Here is a 21479-nt window from a genome sequence, read left to right on the forward strand (position 1 = left end):
GCCAAAAAGTTTGCCCACCCCGATCAAAAGACAAAACAGTACAATACAAAAAAAGGAGACATACTGTACATGTCCTTGTTCTGGAAAGCAATTCTTATCTCACAGCATGTTCACCTTCTGCATAAGGTGTACTTCAAAGATACACCTGAAGACCGCTTGTATTTACAGAATGGTTGCTTACAAGTTAGAAAGCACTTCATAGGTCACACAAGATTTAACCCACCAGTGTACCAGTTCCTTAACTTGTTGTTTTGTACCTTTCTGATCTTTGTTTTTGATACTAACTAGAATTCCAGGAACTGGTCTGTAAAGGTACGCCCCAGCTTGTACCAGCACAGAGTATCAATGTATTTGGTCTTTGATGGTTTTCCTGTCCACTTATGCTAAATGCTGAATTGTCTGTTCTAAGGTATTGTGGGATATACCAGTGAACAGCATTGTGGGGGAAAAATATAGTTGAGCTGGCATAACAGCCCAACCTTCATACGAACAATATTTATGCCATGTGCTTAATACATATTAATGTTATGTTAGCAATATGTAAGACACACACCTTGGCTGACATAGGAGAGAAAATAGTGAACCCACCAGTGTGCACCAAACAAGACTAAGTATCTTCTTGTGTACACATGCTTCGCTTCCAATACCTACAGTCTAAATGAAAATGAGTGGCCATTTTAGGCCACAAATGAAGGTCTGTGCTGTTGGATCCTGATGCAAGACTGCTGCCTTAGCACAGACTGCAGCTTGTTTCAGATTTAAAAAAAAAAAAAAAAAAAAAATTGCAAGACGGACAAGGTTAAAAAGGGTACTCTCTTTTTATATAGTTCCCACAAAAAAATCCTATCCAATACATATCTATTAGCATTCCAAAGTAAAGTTTTATAAGAATTTCATCCTACGGCAAGACCTTGCACAAATTTTAGCATAAAACAATTTCTGATTTAAAACCATCTACTTAGATACCAGAGCAGCATAAAGAAAATGTAATGGGAATGCTGACAATATAAAAAGGCACCAATATATCATGATGGCTGCAAATAAATTGACAAGAATGAGAACAGAGAATGTAAATGCCATAAATTTAGTAATTTTAAAAAATATCAAATATTTTGATCAATTTTCAAAGACTAAAATTGAAGCATTTTCCACTTGTTTAAAGCATCTGTTAAATTGTCCATATAGTACCTGAAAATCGTTGCATTGATTATTCTATTATTAAATTGTACACTTTCCAGACATCTCTCCATTTCACATACTACTGACATGCCCAGAATAAATAGACCCTCCTTAACGTGAGATTATAGGCAGAATATTACCAAATGTGTACTGCAGCCAAAGTATGAAGGCAATAAATAGAATGCATAGAGTGATTAAATCATGATATAAAGTTTGCTTTCCACTTCCATTTTAATGCATTGATTACTGTATGTTACTTCTTAATAATTTGAGAGATGCAATTTACAAGAAATGAATGTGTTTTAATTTTAAAACATTAAAGGTACCTGTGAACTATTTCTTTGTTCAGCTGGTCTTCCAACTCTGGCAAATATCTGAGGGTGTTCTATCCAAGGTTTTTTCTGAGTTGCCTGGGAATTTACATTATTCCAACTTATGGCAGCTGAAAGAAATAGAAATTTCAAAATAAAATGTATGAAAGAAAAGTCAATAAGTTGTATTACTTTGATTGTATATACCACCGAAAATTTGTCACTTAAAAGTAAAAGATCACACCAATATTGTGATGCGAATCTTGCAACAGTTTCTTCTCTGTCAAAAATTCAGTTCCATACTTATGATTTCTAGAATTTGGTTAAAAAACCTGCTTTTGAGAACAGAAGTCAATCATAGGCACTCAACTGCCAATAGTGAAGTTTGATTATCTTGGTAAATGTCTAATGTAACAGTGGGCTCATTAGAATAGTTGCATATTATGGACAGTGAGCCAGTCCAATTGACTTTTCTGCCCACTGTTTTCAGGGCTGAATTTAGTACAATTCCTCTACAGTTATTTTTTATTATTATTACAGTAGGGTTTAAAACTCCTGATCAGGATGAGAACCTCCTTGTTCTGTCCTGTACAACATACAATACAAGTCATTGACCCAAGCAGCTTGTGTTCTAAATAGCAACAAAATACAAGTAAGGTAGAACACAGCGCGGAAGGAAACAGGAAGCAAGTGTGAAACACAAGGTTGCATGTATTCTTAGCTGAGAATATATCTGAAAGCCTCAATTTTTTTTTTCTCTTTAGATACAGACAAGTGCAATTAATGAATCATTACCAAGCTACCTGCCTATTCATTATCATTGAGCAATTGATCATGGGTGTGATAGTACAGATGGGTCTTGAGAAGAGATTTGAAGGAGCATGGGGTAATGGCTACGCTAACTGATTTAGGAAGACACAGGAATATTCCTAGCAACATGTAAATAAAGATATAATATGACACAGCAAATGTGACAGCTTCAAGATTTTCTTTGCAAGTTAAAAAAAAAAAAAAAAAGCTATACCTGCATTTATTGATGGTTCTACAATCTGAAAAGGAAGAAAGAACATTTTAGCAAATATTTTTATCATCGTAGCATTAAACAGCAGCCTTGGCACTTCACAAATGTTCACCTACATTCATTGCACCAGAATCTGTATTTTTTGAAGTCATAGCAGCAGCAGCCTGATTGTTGCTATGTTTAGGACTGCAGTAACCACTATCGCTGTCAATATCAGCTTCACTGGCCCCTTGTTCACTGGAGGACTCTGCAGCAGGATGGGATGCACGTCTTCGCCTGCCTTTTGATTTCCATAGCACTGTACTAGAGCTCTCAGAAAGTGACTTATTAGCTATCTCTGAAGGAAAATCTGTAAGACAAAGGAAGTATAACTATTGTGTGGCAGCTGTTAGAAAGCTGAAAATATTACTAATGATACATTAACATTTGTGATGAAAACACAAAACCTATTGAAAAGAAATCTTAGCATCATGAACTTTCAAACTAGTAAAAAGAGAAATGTACTGACAGTGCTGGATGAAGTAAGCAGCAAGATCCAGTTTTCAGACTATTACCACATCTACCTGTGTTGAACTAACCGATCCCTTGATCAAGATGCAACATATTTTTGGCAATGGGATTTGCCAACAAACAGGTTTTGTTGCCAACAACAAGAGTCTTCAAAACAAGGGAATTAGGTAACAGCATGTAGGTTGTCAAGCCAAAATTCTCATTAAGTTGCATTCTGGGTCTCTAAATATTCATACAGCAGGATTCTTGCAATTATTGCTTTAAATGCAGACATGGAACAGGCAACCACAGTAAAGAAAAACATTCCAGAAGATACATAAAGCTGAATTTATGAAGAAACCCTTGCAATAATTTTTTTTACTATATCAAATCCAATGTACTGTGTGGTTTTTAGAACTGCTCTTATATCTAGTCTCAAAAAAACAACAAAAAAGTAGTTTTGCAGACCACTCTTGGAAGAGATTTATCCTTCTCCCAGCCCAGTGAATTTTATTACTCCTGAAAAGTTCCAGATTGATGGCACGAGAAGTTTGCCAAAGAACAGATAGAGCGAAGACAATTAATATTAGTCCAGTGGGGGTACCTGCCGCAATTGCCAACAAGAGTTCTAATTAGCATGGAAGTGTGATAACCATTAGAAAACGCACAGATTACCATTCATTTCATGTAGGCCTCAGGCAGCCAGATACTAAGACTTTTGCAAAAGAAATTTTTTTAAAGGTAGGTAATTTTTTTAACTTGATGTTAACTGTTTTCCTTCAAAACAGCCATGGAAAGGAAGATATGAAGTATTAGATAAAACGATAGGCTCCAGTTTTAACACATGCCTCCCAAATCTTACCAAAGTTTAAGCTTACTGTCATGCAATTAACGGTTCTTGTTTAGAACTACTTCTCTGCAGCAAGTGGCGTTAAACCTTCAATACTGAGGTTTTTATCTGGTTAAGTCATATAATTGAGCCCTACTGACTCACTACATGCTATAGAATGTTTATAGATTCAAGATTTCAAAAACTTTCTGACAATCAGCCTCCACCAAAAATATATCAGGAGCCCAATGATCAGTCCTGCCACAAGTCTCACACTCACACCACCTACCTTTCTAGCTATTTGGAAAGTCCATTTCATTGTTTACAAGGGTTTTCCCCCACCCAAAAATTTACCAATATTTCTATAACCATGACTCTTACCTTAAACTAAAAGTAAAATCAGTGTCTGCACCCTACCATTCATTAGCAGCCTTACAACGAATTAAATGCACACAGTGGAGAAGTTTGAGTGAGCAGGTGAGAAATAAGGGGAAATTTTCTGTTCATAAAAAACAAAAACTGCAGTTTCAAGCTTCAGGAAGGTTTTCTAAAGAGTGTTTACAAACATCTTTTTCTCACAAGTCCTGACAGTGTCTTTTCAACTCCAAGTGTTAACACCATGGGCTTCAGCTAATAAATACTGCTAGCTGGAGTCTTCATATCAACTCAACTCAGCAAAACTTAGTCCTAGAGAAACCACCAGTCAGTCTGTAAATTGAGATTCCATGAGTGGGGATTTCAAAGTCTGCAGAGCCAGCGGCCTTGATCATCTAAAGGTTTTGGGTGCTCTCTCACACCTCTGATGCCTTCAGATAATCATAATTTGTTCTACTGGGATCACAACTGCCACTGATGGCAGTCATTTTGGGGATGAAATGTGACAGCAGCTCAAAGACAATACAACTACAGTTTAGGACAGGAAGCAAACCGTACCATACAATTTAAAGTTACTAGAGAAATTAGGTAGGAAGATAAGATTCCAAGTCAAAGTCAGTCAGGCCACTAGTGGTGCAATCCATCATTTCTTTCCCAAAGCGGGTTAAGGAGCCTTTAATAATTAGGAGTAGTCATACGTCTCCAGCAACATTCCTATGATGTGGCACTGATTAGTTGGCATTCTTTGCTCTCTCAGAACTTAATGAGTCAACCGCATGTTTTCTACAGCACTTCTTTGGTTCTCGAAGTTCTCCGTTAGATATCTTGTGGGTCCAACCCTCCTTAACTTACAGCTGCAGTTCCAGTTCGTTAGACACAAAAGAAGACAACATCTTACCTGTTTGCTGAGATGCATCAACCAACAGCACAATTTTTGATCTGTTCTCAGGGCCTGATGCACTGGTCTCTTTTTGGATAGCTACACTTTTCACTGGAGCCCTTTTGCTTTTTGTGTGCGTCTGTAACTGTAATTGCTGTTTTAAAAGATCAAATATATACATGAGACATATTACTTAAATATGACAGTTAAAAATTGTTTGGTTAGTGCTATTACAATTTTTATGAAGTTCTAACAGATTCTTTATAGAAATTACCTGTTTGAAACAAGAGATTATGAGTAACGTTCTCCAGTAGTTCACAAGGTTGATACTATTTTGGATCACATTCTAGCATCTATCAGTTTGAAGAAGTTCTCAATATCTTCCATGCAGCTTAGTTTAAGGAACTACAAATACTATATTATACTGTAAGCCAACAAGTTTTGGAGACTATTACCTAAGCAGCTAATGCTAGACAACTACTGGGGAGCAAGAGAGGAGAGTTTTGTTGCAGTTTAATATAATTAATGTATTTCTACAAAAGCAAAAGGACTAAGCTAAGAGACGCTCTGTTTGTGAAGTAAACATATTAATGGACTTCTTCTACTTCAATATAACCAGTGCTTCTTAGGACATATATGTACCTAAAACGTGTTCCAATAAAGCCCTCAGAAATGCTGTTGGATGTAAGCAGCCTAGTGCATGTGGCATGATAAATCACCTACTACAGTGGTTTTCAATCTGTGGTCTGCAGACAATGTCTAAGATTTCCCAAGGGGTCCACACCTCCATCTGAAACTTTTTAGGGGTCCGCAAATGAAAAAAAGTTTGAAAACCACCAACCTACTGTTTTAAAATTACTTATGCAATATTCAAGAGCCAGAGAGAAAAAAAATCCTCCGTGGTAGTCAACAACATCCAATGAAGCAGCTGTTGGCCGTATACGACCTTCAAACAACCTGTCTCCCAGCTCCCTAAAGCCAACAGCATCACCCCTCAGATAGTATATCTAGTTTCTTACAGTACAACAGTCACAATAGGATGATCTTGTTAAGTCCTTTGAAATACTAATTGTGTAAAATTAAAGCATCACTGTCATACTTTATAACTATATAAATTTACACTGCTTCAGAAGAAACCAGGGGTAGAGAAAATTATTATACATACTTGTCCTATGCTGTTGAACAAAAATATATAGGACGAAAAAGCAGTTCATTTTTTGTGCCAAGACGTTTTCACATGATTCTATTATTTGCTCTGTTAATTAGGGCTCAAAAATAACACGCTTACCTTTTGCGCAGCTGGTCCCCTGTTACTGCTTTTGCTTCGCTGTCTGGATAATGGAAAGACTTGGCCTGGCTGGTTTGGGCGATCAACGCATTCTGTTGTAACTGTACTTACAGCACTTGCTGTCTGGAAGGGTGCAGAGTAGGGTGCAGGAAAAGGATGATAGAAACCCATGACTTGTGCACATGGTGCTGGCATAAACTGGTAATACGTATACTCTGTAGAGACTGGTGGTTGAGCAGATATAATAGGATATGCAAGGTATGGTCCTGTGGGGCTTGAGTTTGGCTGCTGCCATCTGATGTCATTATTATATAATGGAAATTGTCTGTAAAACCAAAAGGGAAAGAATAAAATTGCTGAATAGTTACATATAACTGGTGTGAGTTTACTAGTAACTTAGTCCTTTATTCTGAAAAAGAAATTAGTGCAAACTGTTTCATGAACTCTTAGCTTTTAATAGCTTAACTCAAATGCTTAACTGTTAAAAATTCCTAGTGTGCAATATATATTTTGAAAGCATGACTGAAATAATGTAATTCCAACTGCATTCAAGGACTCTGTACAAAATACACAAGATACAGTGGTAAACAAAACTGTTCAACCTAAAGATCTAAATTTTTATGAAGCAAAAGAATGTTAACATTATACTAAGCAATAAAAAAAAATATGCCAGAAGAAACTAATCTTATGACAAAATAATTGTCAAGAAAAAATTTTCACCACAACACAGAAAGCTGTTTATAACAAACTTTCAAATTAGAGGCATGTATATATATTTATAGTTTGTTTATACTGTAGTTCAAATTATTTCAACACATCAGAAAATGAAAATGGATTAAATACTTGGAGACACACCAGATAAATGTACAGATAGATATGGTAGCAATAGTTTAGTCTTACGTTCACCTACTTATCCAGGACAAATAACGTTTTGATAGACATGGGAAAACAAGCCATCAGCTCACATTTTATCCCAGGCTCCTAGGTTCCCTAATGCAGCCTTTGAGAGCGCACATGAAGACAGACACCTACGACTCAAGTAAGTTCTCTGCTCCTTGAAGCACTGAGAGCAAGTGCAGTGCAGTGCAATGGTCTCCCCCCCCCGCATCCCAAACTCTACTGCCGAGTACAACCAAAATAGCCCCACAGGAACTCTGAGCCCAATTCCCCTCCTCTCCCTAGGACTAGGGAGATCACTGTGTAGGGAAGGCTGTAGATATGTGTTAGAAAGAAGAGGGGAAGATAAGGGTAAAAATTCATGACAATTGTGCAAATCTGCACAAGCCAGTTCCTAGGAGAGGGACAGTGGTGTTGAGCCCTGCTGTGGGACTGGTATCCCATGGGTCCCGCTGCCATAACAGCAAGAGTGGGATTAAAAAAAGTCCCTACTGTTAAGTATTTTTAGCAATTTATACACTGTAGCATTTTAAGGTGCCATATAGACACTGACTAAGCCTTGTAACATTCCTATGAAGTAGGAAAGCATTACTCCCATCCTACATAGGAACACAAATATGGAGAGGATAAAGGTCTTCATGGCTAAAAAACTAGCGAATGGCAGAGCTGGGACTAGAATAAGGGGCTTCCAGTTTCTAATCCTTTCCCATGCTCAGTTTAATGCATCATGCAGTCTTGCACATGCACTGTGCAAATAAAGTTAGTTATGGGAAGGCCTCAGACTGCTAACAGCATACTGTTCTACCATTCAGGGATCCAAGTTAGACCCTTTCTCTTAGTACCTTGTTTTAGAGGTGGCAGGGTACAATTCAGAGACTCGTTTGACTGGCTCTGGAAGGTTTAAGAGTGGAGCAGATGGTTTCGAGAAGGATCTGTGGTCAGTCCTCTGACCAAGGCAAGAAAGAACGAACAAGAAATCTAAGAATGGAGGGGATTAAAGGAGAAAAATGGGGAGAACATTATCCAGGGTCATAGAAATTCTATCCTCACCCAGGAGGGGTCAGAAGAGTAACTAAATGCAGCAAGGAAGTTCTCAGGCTTACCAATAATTCTATGAAATCAATGTTTATATAGACACTTTATTGATTCCAGGCACATCTTTGATGGAAGGGAAATTCAAATTCTTATTTAAAAGTCAGTGCTATTTTCCATATAGGATCACAACCACAAATTACCTGTTGGCCTGGTTTTCCTGTACAAATGGGTAGCAAGTAATCAGGTAGCTGGGAATAGGAGTTGGTTCCACTCCGTTAACACCTCCACCGTCATTAGGGAGAGCCATAGATATCATAAGTGTATCAGGACCCTTCTTCTGAGGAATAAATGGTTCTACTTCAGCTGACAGTTTAACATTCTTAAGAAAGGAAAAAAACATTAATAGAGTCAGTGGTTAAACAAGAAGTTAACGACTGGTAGCAGTTATCCTGCAAATCATTAACAGATTCTCTTTACTTAGGGCATTTGACACATTTAAGATTTTTAAATCATATAAGGAACTGCCCGTTTAAACTCTTAAGTAATGACCAAGCTATTTACACTGGGAAAATGCATTTTAAAAAGTACTAGCAGTCCTAAGGCTGTTTAAACAATCAGGTGCCTAAGACAGCATTTAGAAGTCCAAAATAAACTGGAAAATCAGTGGAAGAAAAGGTAGCTCAAATAACGAGTTCAGACACGTTTACTAGTTGTAAATATGATGTAAAAAGTAATATGATTTAAATATGTAAAAAGTATGGTCTTTATGAGAAAATCTAGTCTCATCATGACTCCCCTTATATTCTTTTAAGGAAACCATTCAACCAGTAACAAGTAAACACAGGGAAACAGCACTCCTCTTTCTCCTCCGTTGATGCCCTATGGAAAGATCATGGTTGGTTGGTGGGAATGCAACATCCTCTCAAGCGTAATATCACAAACCAAAAGGAATCACCTTCATCCTCTTTTCCATTTCTCTCTTTACTCGTCAGGATTATAACTCAAACATCCATCATGTCCACTAAATAAGGGCATTCTCCTCAAGAGCTTACAATCTTAAAATTCGCAGGGATGCATTGCAATTAACACAAGCACCAATCAGGAAATCAGCCAGCCTGTTGGTACAGGTGGATTTTTGGAATGATTTGAATGAGCTGGAAAACAACTGACAAATGTTGATTGGAAGGATGCAGCAAGCATAGGAGCTGGCATGGAACAACATGCGGCATTTATGCTGGCCTTCACATTTTCAAAGCTCCAGATAAAAATCAATTAATTTTAAAGGACTGGAATTGGAAGCTTGCAGCGGAGGCAATAGTCAGGAGAGAGGGTAGGATGGAGTGTACAAAGACACTAGGTTAGAGATGTAAGTGGGGCACAGTTGTGTAGGCTTTCATAATAATTGCATCTTAACTGAAAGCATCACAGAATATTAGGATTGGAAGAGACCTGAGGAGGTCATCTCGTCCAACCCGCTGCTCAAAGTAGGACCAACACCAACTAAATCATCCCAGCCAGGGGTTTGTTACGCTGGGCCTTAAAAACCTCCCTAGGTAACCCATTCCAGTGCTTCACCACCCTCCTAGTGAAATAGTGTTTCCTAATATCCAACCTAGACCTCACTCACTGCAACTTGAGACCATTGCTTCTTGTTCTGTCATCTGCCACCACTGAGAACTGCCTAGCTCCACCCTCTTTGGAACCCCACTTCAGGTAGTTCAGGGGTCTCAAACTCAATCTACCTTAGGGTCAGTGAAAGTTCTCAAATCCTCCCAGAGGGCCAATAACAGCACTGAAGATAGTGTTCAGAAAGCAAATGTTTATATTTTTTATTTTGAATTTCTTAGAAATAATAAAACTGTCATACAACTTTAGACAATTCTTCGCCTGCCAGAGAGTTTTTAGTGTTTGCCAGACACCTGGCAACGCTTCAGTTCTGTCAGTTTGTTGATGTTTGGCCTCAGTGACTGAGCAGTTGAAACCTTCAGGATTGTAGCAAGATGTGCATCAGATAGTTGTGTTCTGTATTTTGACTTGTTTATATTCATTCCACGGCTGACTCTCGCTGGCAACTAATGCTGCTGCCTCCATGGCTGACGCCGCCCAGCGACTAGTGATGGTCTCTCTGACCCTCTCCCCCAGCTAATGGGAGATGCGGGGGGTTGTGCCTGCAGCCGGTGCATCCAATGAAGTGAGCTCTAGCTCACGAAAGTTTATGCTCAAATAAATTGGTTAGTCTCTAAGGTGCCACAAGTACTCCTTTTCTTTATTCCATCTGCAATTTTTGTGTTTCAAGAACATTAACAAATTTTGCCATGAAGATTAGATCAAAGTTACCACATAAATAAAAATGAAATTTTGTCATACCGTCTTTTCAAAATCATTTTGAAAGACAAGAGCCCCAAAATGACTAATCTAAAAGGTTTGCTAAATTGTTTAGCCCCTTTTACACTGAGCCAAAAATAGATGGGCTGTAATGATTTCACTTTGAGTTGAAAAAAGATCACTTTGCACCCATACTTAATACACTGTCAGAGGCTGCTGAAGTGAGACTGACACCTGTACTCTAGTTATATTCAGGGGCTAGACTCAAATTTGGTTGGTTGTGGAATGTGGATTTCTAAGCCTGCTTTATCCCCAATGCAGACAAGAACTCCAGTGACGCCAACCAAAGGAATTTAATTGGTCTTAATTTCCACTCTTCCAGTAGCTGGCAACCCTGCAACATAGTGTATCATGTGTAATAAGCAGTGCTCTGTCCCCTGCATTCCACACCTTCTACAGAGTTTTCCAAATGAAATGTGACTAGGACCGAGTGACCACTTGCTGTGGGACAGTTGCAAGGATTAAGTTTTCACATCTTTGTTATTGTATATATTAAATGAAATATTTACCAAAGACAATCCGAAAAGCAAAAGAAGAAACCAATCAGACAAGCAGTATAGATGAAGTTTACTATTTTAGAAATGAAAGCGATATTAAGAGTACTTAAAAACTAAGGAAAAGTTAAATAATGGAAGCAACAATAAAGTGAAGTGTTGCATCTACCAAACTGCATTTCTGGAAAAACTTCCCTCTCTTCAATCGCTTTGCAATAGAGTTATGCACTGAGAAAGAACTAATGCATCATCCAAGAAGACCTAATCTGCTGTAAAGATAGGTAAACATTAGAAGTTTATGGTTAAGGTGATAGTACGATGGTAGCTCTTGAAGTTTTAGCAGGAAACGCAGGAGGAGGATACAACTGTGACGATGTCAACTACAAAAAAGGAAACCAACTGGAAATGGAAAACCATGTGGTAGTGTTTCAGAACATGACCAGACGACCTATCATCCAGTAACTACTAATAGTTCTCAAAAATGCTTATTACATTATGAAATTTGCCCACTTATAGCACATTAATATATAAAATCTACAACATGTGATCCACCAAAGTCTGCATCACAGTAGAGCAAGTACCTTTGTGCTAATCAGCTGCACTTTTGGCAACTAAATAATGAACGAGAACCATCTTGAGCAACTTCACTACAACTCACAAAGCTTCATGCAGAGGAAAAATGGTACAGTAGTTAGGTCACTCACATGGGACTTGGGAGACCCAAGTTAAATTTCCTCCCAACTTGAGACTTCCTGTGTGACATTGGGAATGCCAATTAGTCGCCCAGTAGCTCAGTTCCCCATCTATAAAATTGATAACACTTCCCTGCCTCACAGGGGTGTGGTGAGGGTAAATCCATTAAAAATTGTGCTCAGATAACAAATTAAAGGGAGTTATAAGTACCTCAGACAGAGATTCACACAAATCCTTCTATTCTGAATTAATTCTTAGTTTTTATGATAGTCCAAAAGGACCTAATTAATTACCAAGTATTTGCACCATAATAGCTCCAACTCAGGATTTGCCCAAGAACAAAAATGGGAGAAGTGCTCATGAACAAACAGTAGCTCTCTTGGACATAGCAATTTCCGCTCATATACAGCTAACCCATTTCCATAAAGGGTTGTGTAGTCAGGCCAAAGCCATTTAGATATACAAATACGGCATTGTTCATGAATGGCCGAAGAACTTCCAAATGGTTATTCCAGTTCTATTTCTTCCTAGCAATACGAGACAGTTTTGGCCCAGATACTATGCAACACATGAGCACTGACCAGCACCATAAATAGGCTTTCCAGTTATTTGTCGTCCAGATGGGGAAATACTTCATGTCACTAGTGTCATAATGTTAAGATTGCCCTCATGAATTTGCACCACCTTTCTCTGTTTTTAAACAGCCAGGTGCCCTTCTGATCAACCTAATGGCCAACAAAGTGAGACAGGAGAAAGAACTAAGTATTTTGTGAAAGTATCCTAGGTAGGAATTCTGGAATGAGTAAGCTTCAGTAATGCAATGCACTTCCAAGAATGCTTTTCAAGCATGGAGAAGATCATATTTTTTAGGACCATTGGTCACTGCCTCTCTCATCTGTACAGCTGTGAGGTGTCTGAAGTCCAATGTCTCATCAGGCTGAGACTGTGTTCCCAACAGGGTTTTAGGGAATGTGTGTAGAAATACAGAGATCATTACTTGATGTCAGGTCACTGTAGAACTCTGTCATAAAAAAGACTTCTCTTTACCCTTCCTTCCCCAAACTCCAACACTTTTCATGATTTATTTGATCATGGCATAGTCTTTAAGGTCAAATGCAACAATCAAAAATAGCTGATGAGACCCATCATTGACTAAGGCAGGAGTTTAGGATTTCCTGTAAAGAGGGGCTCTGCATTCTGTAGTCTGTCTCCAATTCACTGAGATTATCTTCACCTGTTAAGGCATCTGTACAATTACTCCGAGTTCATAGATTACAAGGCCAGAAGGGACCATTGTGATCATCCAATCTGACTTTGTGTATAATACAGGCCACAGAAATCCCCGCAAATAATTCCTAAGACATATCTTTTAGAAAAGCATGCATTTTTTATTTAAAAATGGTCAATGATGGATAATTCACCACAACCCTTGGTAAATTGTTCCAATGGTTAATTAACCTCACTGTCAAAAAATTATGCCTTATTTCCACTCTGAACTTGTCTAGTTTTAACTTCCAGTCACTGGATCATGTTATACCATTTTCTGCTACATTGAAGAGACCATCATTAAATATTTGTTCCTCTTGTAGATACTTATAGACTGTAATAAAAAAAAGAGACGGTTAAGAGTTATCAAAATGAGCATAGGAATGGCCATACTGGGTCAGATCAAAGGTCCATCCAGCCCAGTATCCTGTCTACCGACAATGGCCAATGCCAGGTGCCCCAGAAGGAGTGAACCTAACAGACAATGATCTAGTGCCTTTATTATGGTGTCTTTGAAAAGTGTCCATGCAGCTTGCAGGGATTTCACTCTAGTCACTGTACCTTTTAATTTCTGTTTAACTAACCTCCTCATTTTTGCATAGTTCCCCTTTCTGAAATTAAATGCCACAGTGTTGGGCTGTTGAGGTGTTCTTCCCACCACAGGAATGTTTAATGGTGTTATATTATGGTCACTATTTCCAAGCGGTCCTGTTATAGTTACTTCTTGGACCAGATCCTGCACTCCACTCAGGACTAGATCGAGAGTTGCCTCTCCCCTTGTGGGTTCCTCTACCAGCTGCTCCAAAAAGCAGTCATTTAAAGTATCGAGAAATTTTGTCTCTGCATTCCATCCTGAGGGGACATGTACCCAGTCAATATGGGGATAACTGAAATCCCCCACTATTATTGAGTTTTTAATTTTGATAGCCTCTCTAATCTCCCTTCGCATTTCATCGTCACTATCACTGTCCTGGTCAGGTGGTCGATAATAAATCCCTACTGTTATATTCTTATTAGCTCTTTGAATCTATCATGTTTTCTAATCCTTTAATCATTCTCATAGCTCTTCTCTGACATCCGGCCCTCAATTTATCAATATCCTTCTTTAATAGGGGGCACCAGAACAGGACACAGTATTTCAGCAGTAGTCATAACAGTGCCAAATACAGAAGTAAAATAACCTCTCTACTCCTACTGAAGATTCTGATGTTTATGCATCTCAGGATCGAATCACACTGAGTTCATGTTCAGCTGATTATCCACCATAATCCCTTTTATCTTTTTCAGAGTCATTGCTTCCCAGAACAGAGAGTCCTCCACCTTGTAAGTAGGGCCTACGTTCTTTGTTCCTAGATGTATATATTTACCCATATTAAAACACATATGGTATGCTTTGGCCCATTTTACCAAGTGATCCAGATTGCTCTGAATCAGCAATCTGTCTTCATTATTTACCTCTTCCCCAATTTTTGTCAAAAGGAAGACCAAATACACAATCTCCTTTCTCTAACAAAATGTCATGATTTTGGGGGGTTCTAGCTGAGGATTTTTAAACCTTTGAGGTTGTCAATACTGTAATACATGTCAATTTTATAGGGAAGAGAGTTTTGCCCTTCATATTGATGTTCAGTTTTAACTTACAAAACGTTATGCAGTCGCTCATTATATATTTCAGTCCAACAATTACAACTCTGCCAAGATGACATATATACTGAAGTGACCCTTTGTTTTCTATATAAGAGCTACTGTAGTCATCAACAGCTGCAAAGACAGAAGATGACACTAGCAGGACCAGACTGGTAAACTTTGTCCTATAGTTATAGCACTGTATGTTTAATCTTAGAAAAGTTTTTGTTCATTGTAACGTAATGGCATTCAATATTACCCATTAAAATAGGATCTCTTGTCTTCTATCTAGGAAAGCAATGTTAGGACTCAGATATTTTTTCACCACCTACAATGTGAGAAAACAGATGCATAGGCTACATTTCAGAAAAACAGAATAAAGCTGATTGTTTTACTATTTAAAGCCTGGAAACAAGAAGTCTAGTTGCAAAACATAGTAGGGCAAAAACATAGATTCTATCATTTTAAAGCAGTTTTTCCAATTTTGCTCCTGAATCTTGTGTTTCAAATCTTCCATAATAACTTAAATATGCAGACAAGTCACACACTTCATCTATTTTAAGACCAACTTTGGAAACACAGAAACCAGTGTTACTATAATTATTTGACTTCTAAGTGGCATGTATTCAAGGAACAGTAAATATGCAGTCTAACTGGACAACAACAGAAACAGCCCTTGTAATACTGTCTGAAATATAATTATACTCTGACAGATTTAAAATTGTATTTCCAAGATAATACTATCATGTTCAGGTAAACTGGTCTCCATTCAAACATTTATGTTGTGTGAACTTATTTTCCCCCCTACAGATCTTCCACCATCATACATCCTTAAAGGTACTAGGTCCAAAGAAAATACAGTAGAGAGTAATGGTTTATGGCTGCAGAACGAAAATATATTTGAAATTCATATTCAGGTATGAGTTCAAGACTGCCTGTTTTATCACAGCACAAGCTTTACACAAAGTTGAAAGTTTAATTTGCTACCCATTCACTGAGTATTTTAAAACAGGTGAAAATCTAATCTTAATCTGTCATGATTTTGCAGTTGGTATGCTTTGGTTGGAAAGATTTGCTTTAGTTGACATGATAATCCCCACCTCGTTTATGATGAAAGCCAGTTATATATGCAATAATGGCAAGATAGCATTAAGGCTGAGATGCTACATATTTCTTTGAGAGACACACAGTAGCTGAGGTAATGTCTTTTATTGGACCAACTTCTCAGATACTCTGATTCCTTCTCCAGACCTGAAGAAGAGGCCTGTGGGGCTTGAAAGCTTGTCTCTCTCACCAACAGAATTTGGTCTAACAACAGATATTACCTCACCCAACTTGTCTCTTGAAAATAAGAATCATACTATTTTGCAGGAGGATTATTTTGAAGGGACACTCAATTTAAAATTCATATTTTAGTTAGGATCCATACGTGAACAAAACAAAATATCTGAATACTTAGATTACCATAATCGAAAGATCAGAGGAACACATTTGTGTTTTTCAAGTGTGATTACTTTATACTAAGTGTAGCCCAGTCAATTTCTCCTCAGCTGTGTGGGTCTTCCAAAGATCAACACAGAGAAAAAGAAAATGTAATTACCCAAGACACTCAGATTCATACACTGATAAGGCCCTTTGTTTTCAGTATTTAATGAAAAATTCCCAGGTTTAAAAAAAGCTATAATTTGTTTTTTTAATTGATTTTTACCAAAATTTTGGGCCATTCAGGTACATGAAAATACTGATTATGTTAAGAAAAATTCAATACATTACATTAAGTAGATGTGTTGATGTTAATAATGCTATTCTAAGAGCACAAAGAAGAGGCTGTCTGTTAAAGTAAGGCAATGTAGAGGAAGACAGATGCACATGAACGTGTGTGTGTGTGCGTGCACGTATCTATGTACATTCTGTTAATGTACGGCTCATTAATAAACTGCAACATTTAACTACTTTATCTTTTAGTACTCTTACCTTCCTCTATTTGTCGCTCTTTTTCTGTCCTCCCAACTCTCAGCATTAACTCTGGTATTACTCAGAAAATTGTGAAATTAATTTTTTGCACTGATTTTCACTTAACTTTAAATTTCTGTAAACAACACTGATAAATTCCTGAGAAAATTAAAAAAACAAAACAAAATAAAACTGAAAGCAAAGGGACTTATACATTAGGAAAGGTAATGTAACATAGCAGTTAGAGGAAGGAATGGGAAATCAGGACTGGTTTCTTTTCCAAGCTTTCATTGACTTGGAGAGTGACCTTGGGGAAGTCACAACTTCTATGTGCCTCAGGTCTACTCACCAGTAAAATGAGCACATACACATATATGCACATACACACCCCTCAAATGCATATTGTAAACTTTAATATTTATAAAAGTGCTTTGAGATTTTTGCAGGAAGGCATTAGTACAAAGCATGACATGAGTGGGACTTTTCCCATTGGTCAACAATAAATCTGTCTAATAGCCACTAGAAGACTTACGGACATGCATATCTATCGTTGCAAAACAATTCTGACTCTTTTTTAAACACACTGAAGACCTTGTTCTGGTTATAGTTCAATCATATGAAAATAAGAATCCTTACACAAAACATCCTTCTGGCAAGGACAGCTTTGTATTATCCTTAAGTGACTTCAAAGTTTAACAAGAGAGAGTGTGTGTAACTTGGAGTTTAGCCTAACTCTTCTTTTTCCACTATAATAGACAAATCTCTCAATGTTCATATCCTCAAAAGAGAAATACAACTGGAAAAATTGGACAAAACAAAAACAGCACACCTACATCCAAATTACTTGGGTAATAAGCACTCAGCACCATAATAAAACCATAACTACACCTCTACCCCGATATAATGTGGTCCGATATAACACGAATTTGGATATAACGCAGTAAAGCAGCGCTCCAGGGAGCAGGGCTGCTTTACCTTGTTATATCCGAATTCGTGTTATCGCAAGCAGTTCCTCTGCACACACCCCCACTTGCTGTGCCTCCCCCCCGCCCCAGCTCACCTCCGCTCCGCCTCCTCCCACGAGCGGGATGAAGAGGAACCGCTCCCTGCCCCAGTTGATCTCCACTCCACCTCCTCCCCTGAGTGCACCACCGCCGCTCCTCCCGCCCCCTTCCTTCCATGCTTCCCGTGCCAAACAGCTGATTGGGAAGGGGCGAAGGGAGAAGCGGAGATGCACAGGGGAGGAGGCAGAGGTGGAGCAGAGGTGAGATGGGGCAGCGAGCAGTTCCTCTCCCTACCCTGACATAACGCGGTCTCACCTATAAGACGATAAGATTTTTCGGCTCCCGAGGACTGCATTATATCGGGATAGAGGTGTATCTGTTGGCGCTACTTTCCTTGCACTTTGTTCAAGCAGACGACAAACAGGCTGTTTTTAAGTAACAAATACTATAACTCAGGACATGTCCGTGATTGATGTTTTGCAATTCCACTAGATTTCCTAATTGTGCTAATAGAGTCCAAGGCCTTGAGCATAGCCCTAAGCAAATAAACACATCCTAATTTTTGAATTTGAAAATAGTATCACCTTATTAAAAAAAACCACAAGTTGTTTCTCTTCTCCTAGTTTCCTACCACCACTCCCTTGCGCAGAAAACCTGCAAACAACTTTGTGTGACCTTGCCTACAGTAGGAAAATAACCCATGGTTGACAACAGACGCCATCCAAACATGCCATTTAACTGCATTTGAACACATTAACTTCTGGCACTGACAGAACCAAACCATTCCAGCACCCATTACAGAAATCGCAACAAATCCCAGGGTAGAATAAGGGGTTTAGAACAAATTTCTGTAACATGTCTCTCTTTATATTAGTAACCCAAACTATTTAACCACAGTAGAGAGGGGCTCAGATATTACAGTGATACAAAACTAGCTAGAGGGGAGCTAAGGGGAATCCACAGATGACACTTTGTCACTTTAAATTGTTTTGTTAGCCTAGACAAAAAAATAATACAAGATGTGTGATGGCTCTCTTCCTTTAAGACAGGTTTTTGTCCAAAGAGATGAATTATGTTAATACTGACAATCCCTTTTCACCCCTCATTATACATATAACATGCAACAACATTCACTCTTCTGACATAAAATTCGAAAGCTTATGCTCAAATAAATTTGTTAGTCTCTAAGGTGCCACAAGTACTCCTTTTCTTCTTCTGACATAGTTATACTCTAAATCACATTAACTGTTCCTATGAGATGAGGAGTTGATTTTATTCTAGTTAGTCCCAAATAAACTGTAATGCTACTTTCTCCCTCCCCCAAAAGATTATTTACCTAACCACTTTCATCTCATGACTGTAAGCTTTTACACTATTTGTCAGTTGTCCAGTGCCACTAAGGAGAAAGGTGCGCAAATCAAAGAATTTCCAAGACCCGCACCAGCACCTTAAAATTGTGATAAAAAACAAACAATTTTACACTGATAAAAGCACATTTTAATGTTTTTATTAAACTTATTGAGTTTGAACCTTAGTTCAGAGTATTCCTATGCAGGTTACTACTGGCTAATCAGAAAGCATGTGAAGCAAGACAGTTACAGTATTTCAGAAAATTACCTCACAATTATTCACACTAGCATACTATACCATAGTCATGGACCAGGATCCCATTGTTCTAAGCACTGTACAAACAGGACAAAAAAAAGACAGTTCCTGCCCCAAAGCTCTCAGTTGTGCTTCTTCTGATATGAAAGGGGCTACATAAAAAGGGTATAACCATAACTGAGAGCTTCACTACTTAATGGGGTGAATAACCATAGTGATTTTTAGCCCTCTCATGAGCCAGGAAAAAATGCTTAGGGTGTGTGAAGTCATCTGTGATTAAGAGTTCTAGCAACAAACTTCACAATAGTACCACAATTCTAATAAAAGTGAACAAAAGACATATGAAATAATTAACAAGAAGCATAGAAAAAAGTTCCCAATTTGGCAGAATAGTCTAATTTAATTTTAGTAAAAAATTTCTATTTCTGTACACGGAGTCATCTTTTCATCCTTTCTCCATAACTATCTGATTGCTTGAAGTTATTACTCATCATAACACACAGACTGCTAGTGAAGATAGACATTGTTTACTAACTCATCCTTAAAATCTATACACAAAATGCAACAATTATTCTTACAAAAATAACCCTTTGTTCAATGTCTACTGTATTACTGAAGTTTAGAATTAAGTCAATTGAAAGGATAACCCCAGAATTCTGAAGATTTTTCAAAACTGAAAGTCATAACTGGACTATATTTGAATTCCTGCAATTAGGGACTTTCAACACACATTTCCTTGAAGAGCAGCTTAGTAATAATAGAGATCTTATTAGCAAAAAGAAAAGTAGTAGTTGCGGCACTTTAGAGACTTTGAAAGCTTGTGCTCAAATAAATTTGTAAGTCTCTAAGGTGCCACAACTACTACTTTTCTTTTTGTGAATACAGACTAACACAGCTGTTACTCTGAAAAGAAATCTTATTAAGTTTCACATAGAGGAACTCTTTAATTTTGGATTTTTTAAATCATCATCTTCTTGTGATGAAGAATTTTACTGTGTTCACATCAATAAAACGTTAAACAATTGTGATTGAGTAACATTTTAAAGGCTCCTTCATTCATGTCCACAACAACTTGAAAAGACCCTGAAAAAGTAAATTGATTATTTGGTGGCCCTCCAGTTAAACACATGAAGGGGGGGGAGGAGGAAGGACTAAAATTGTTCCAGGTGCTATCTAAACCTTTTATCTGCTACAAACTAAGGACAGGCAGGGCTAGATTGTGCCCTGAATGTCAGAAACTTACATCTACCCCCTTAACGAACAATGATTTTAACAAATCTACATGTTTCATACACTAGGGAAATGACACATTATTCGTTTTGAGGATGTTTTTAAAAGTCTCTCCTGCTGATTTTGCATATGTCAGATGAAATCTCATTTACTCCAATTGTCCCAGCAACTTGAAACACGCCAGGTAAAAGAGCAGAAAGGCGTATCACAACATCTTAGATACAAAATTATGAAAATGACAAACAACAACATCGACTTGCACAAACTTCAAGTTAATACAGGAAGTGGGTAAAAAGGAATGAGGTCAGACCTACTGTATTTCAGCTGCTATTTTAACGCGCCCCCACACACTTCACAAGACCCTCTCCAGCCCAACAGAGGGAAAGATGGCTGGGGGGACAGGTGTTAGGCGTGTGTTGTCATCCCCACTCCAGGATCCCTGTTTAGGAGTGAAACGTACCCCCAAACAAACATGAAAAGATCGAGTTTTCTCTTCCGTCAACAGCAGCTGGTCCAATAAAGGACATTCCCCGCCTCGGCTCGCTCTAGTTTTCTGGATAACTTTTCAAGACTAAAGCCCAGATTTTTTTTTGGGGGGGGGAGAGGAAGGGAGAGAGAGAAAATAGCTTTTACACCCGCCCTCCCCAATGCCCATACACACAAACACACCCCTGTTACAGATCTTCTCCTGAGCCCCCCAGGAACCCAGCTGCTTGGAGTGCAGGCCCGAGGGCTGCAGCCGGTGCCCACCAACCCCCCTCAGCTGAGCAGCTCCACTGCCCCCTCCCCCGCCTCCGCTTTACAGCTCTGTCTCCCGGCTGCCGCAAATCCCCGATACCCGCCCGCCCCCTCTTCGTCCCCGTCTGCCGCTCGCGAGCTCCTCGGCCCCGGCACCCCTCGGCTCGCGCACACCCCTTCA

The 21479-nt window shown here is 38.5% G+C and overlaps 1 protein-coding gene across 3 annotated transcripts in view; it reads right to left on the reverse strand.

The window, feature by feature from the left end:
- The window catches only part of SECISBP2L (SECIS binding protein 2 like), a 53664-nt gene that overhangs the window by 31714 nt on the left and 471 nt on the right, over positions 1-21479 (reverse strand). The window contains exons 2-8 of one of the 3 annotated variants that reach the window (XM_073303955.2): positions 20875-20999; positions 8505-8683; positions 6373-6697; positions 5103-5238; positions 2628-2860; positions 2515-2539; positions 1506-1621 (exon numbers count right to left, since the gene is read on the reverse strand). In XM_073303955.2, coding sequence (XP_073160056.2) covers positions 1506-1621; positions 2515-2539; positions 2628-2860; positions 5103-5238; positions 6373-6697; positions 8505-8620 — 951 coding nt within the window. In that variant the 5' untranslated portion in view covers positions 8621-8683; positions 20875-20999. Of the gene's footprint in view, positions 1-1505; positions 1622-2514; positions 2540-2627; positions 2861-5102; positions 5239-6372; positions 6698-8111; positions 8248-8504; positions 8684-20874; positions 21000-21479 lie in introns of those variants that run through there. The other 2 variants (XM_073303957.2, XM_073303954.2) reach the window with 2 other exon arrangements.

The sequence above is a fragment of the Lepidochelys kempii genome, chromosome 10 (genome assembly GCF_965140285.1).
Source record: "Lepidochelys kempii isolate rLepKem1 chromosome 10, rLepKem1.hap1, whole genome shotgun sequence".
NCBI classification, from domain to species: Eukaryota; Metazoa; Chordata; order Testudines; family Cheloniidae; genus Lepidochelys; species Lepidochelys kempii.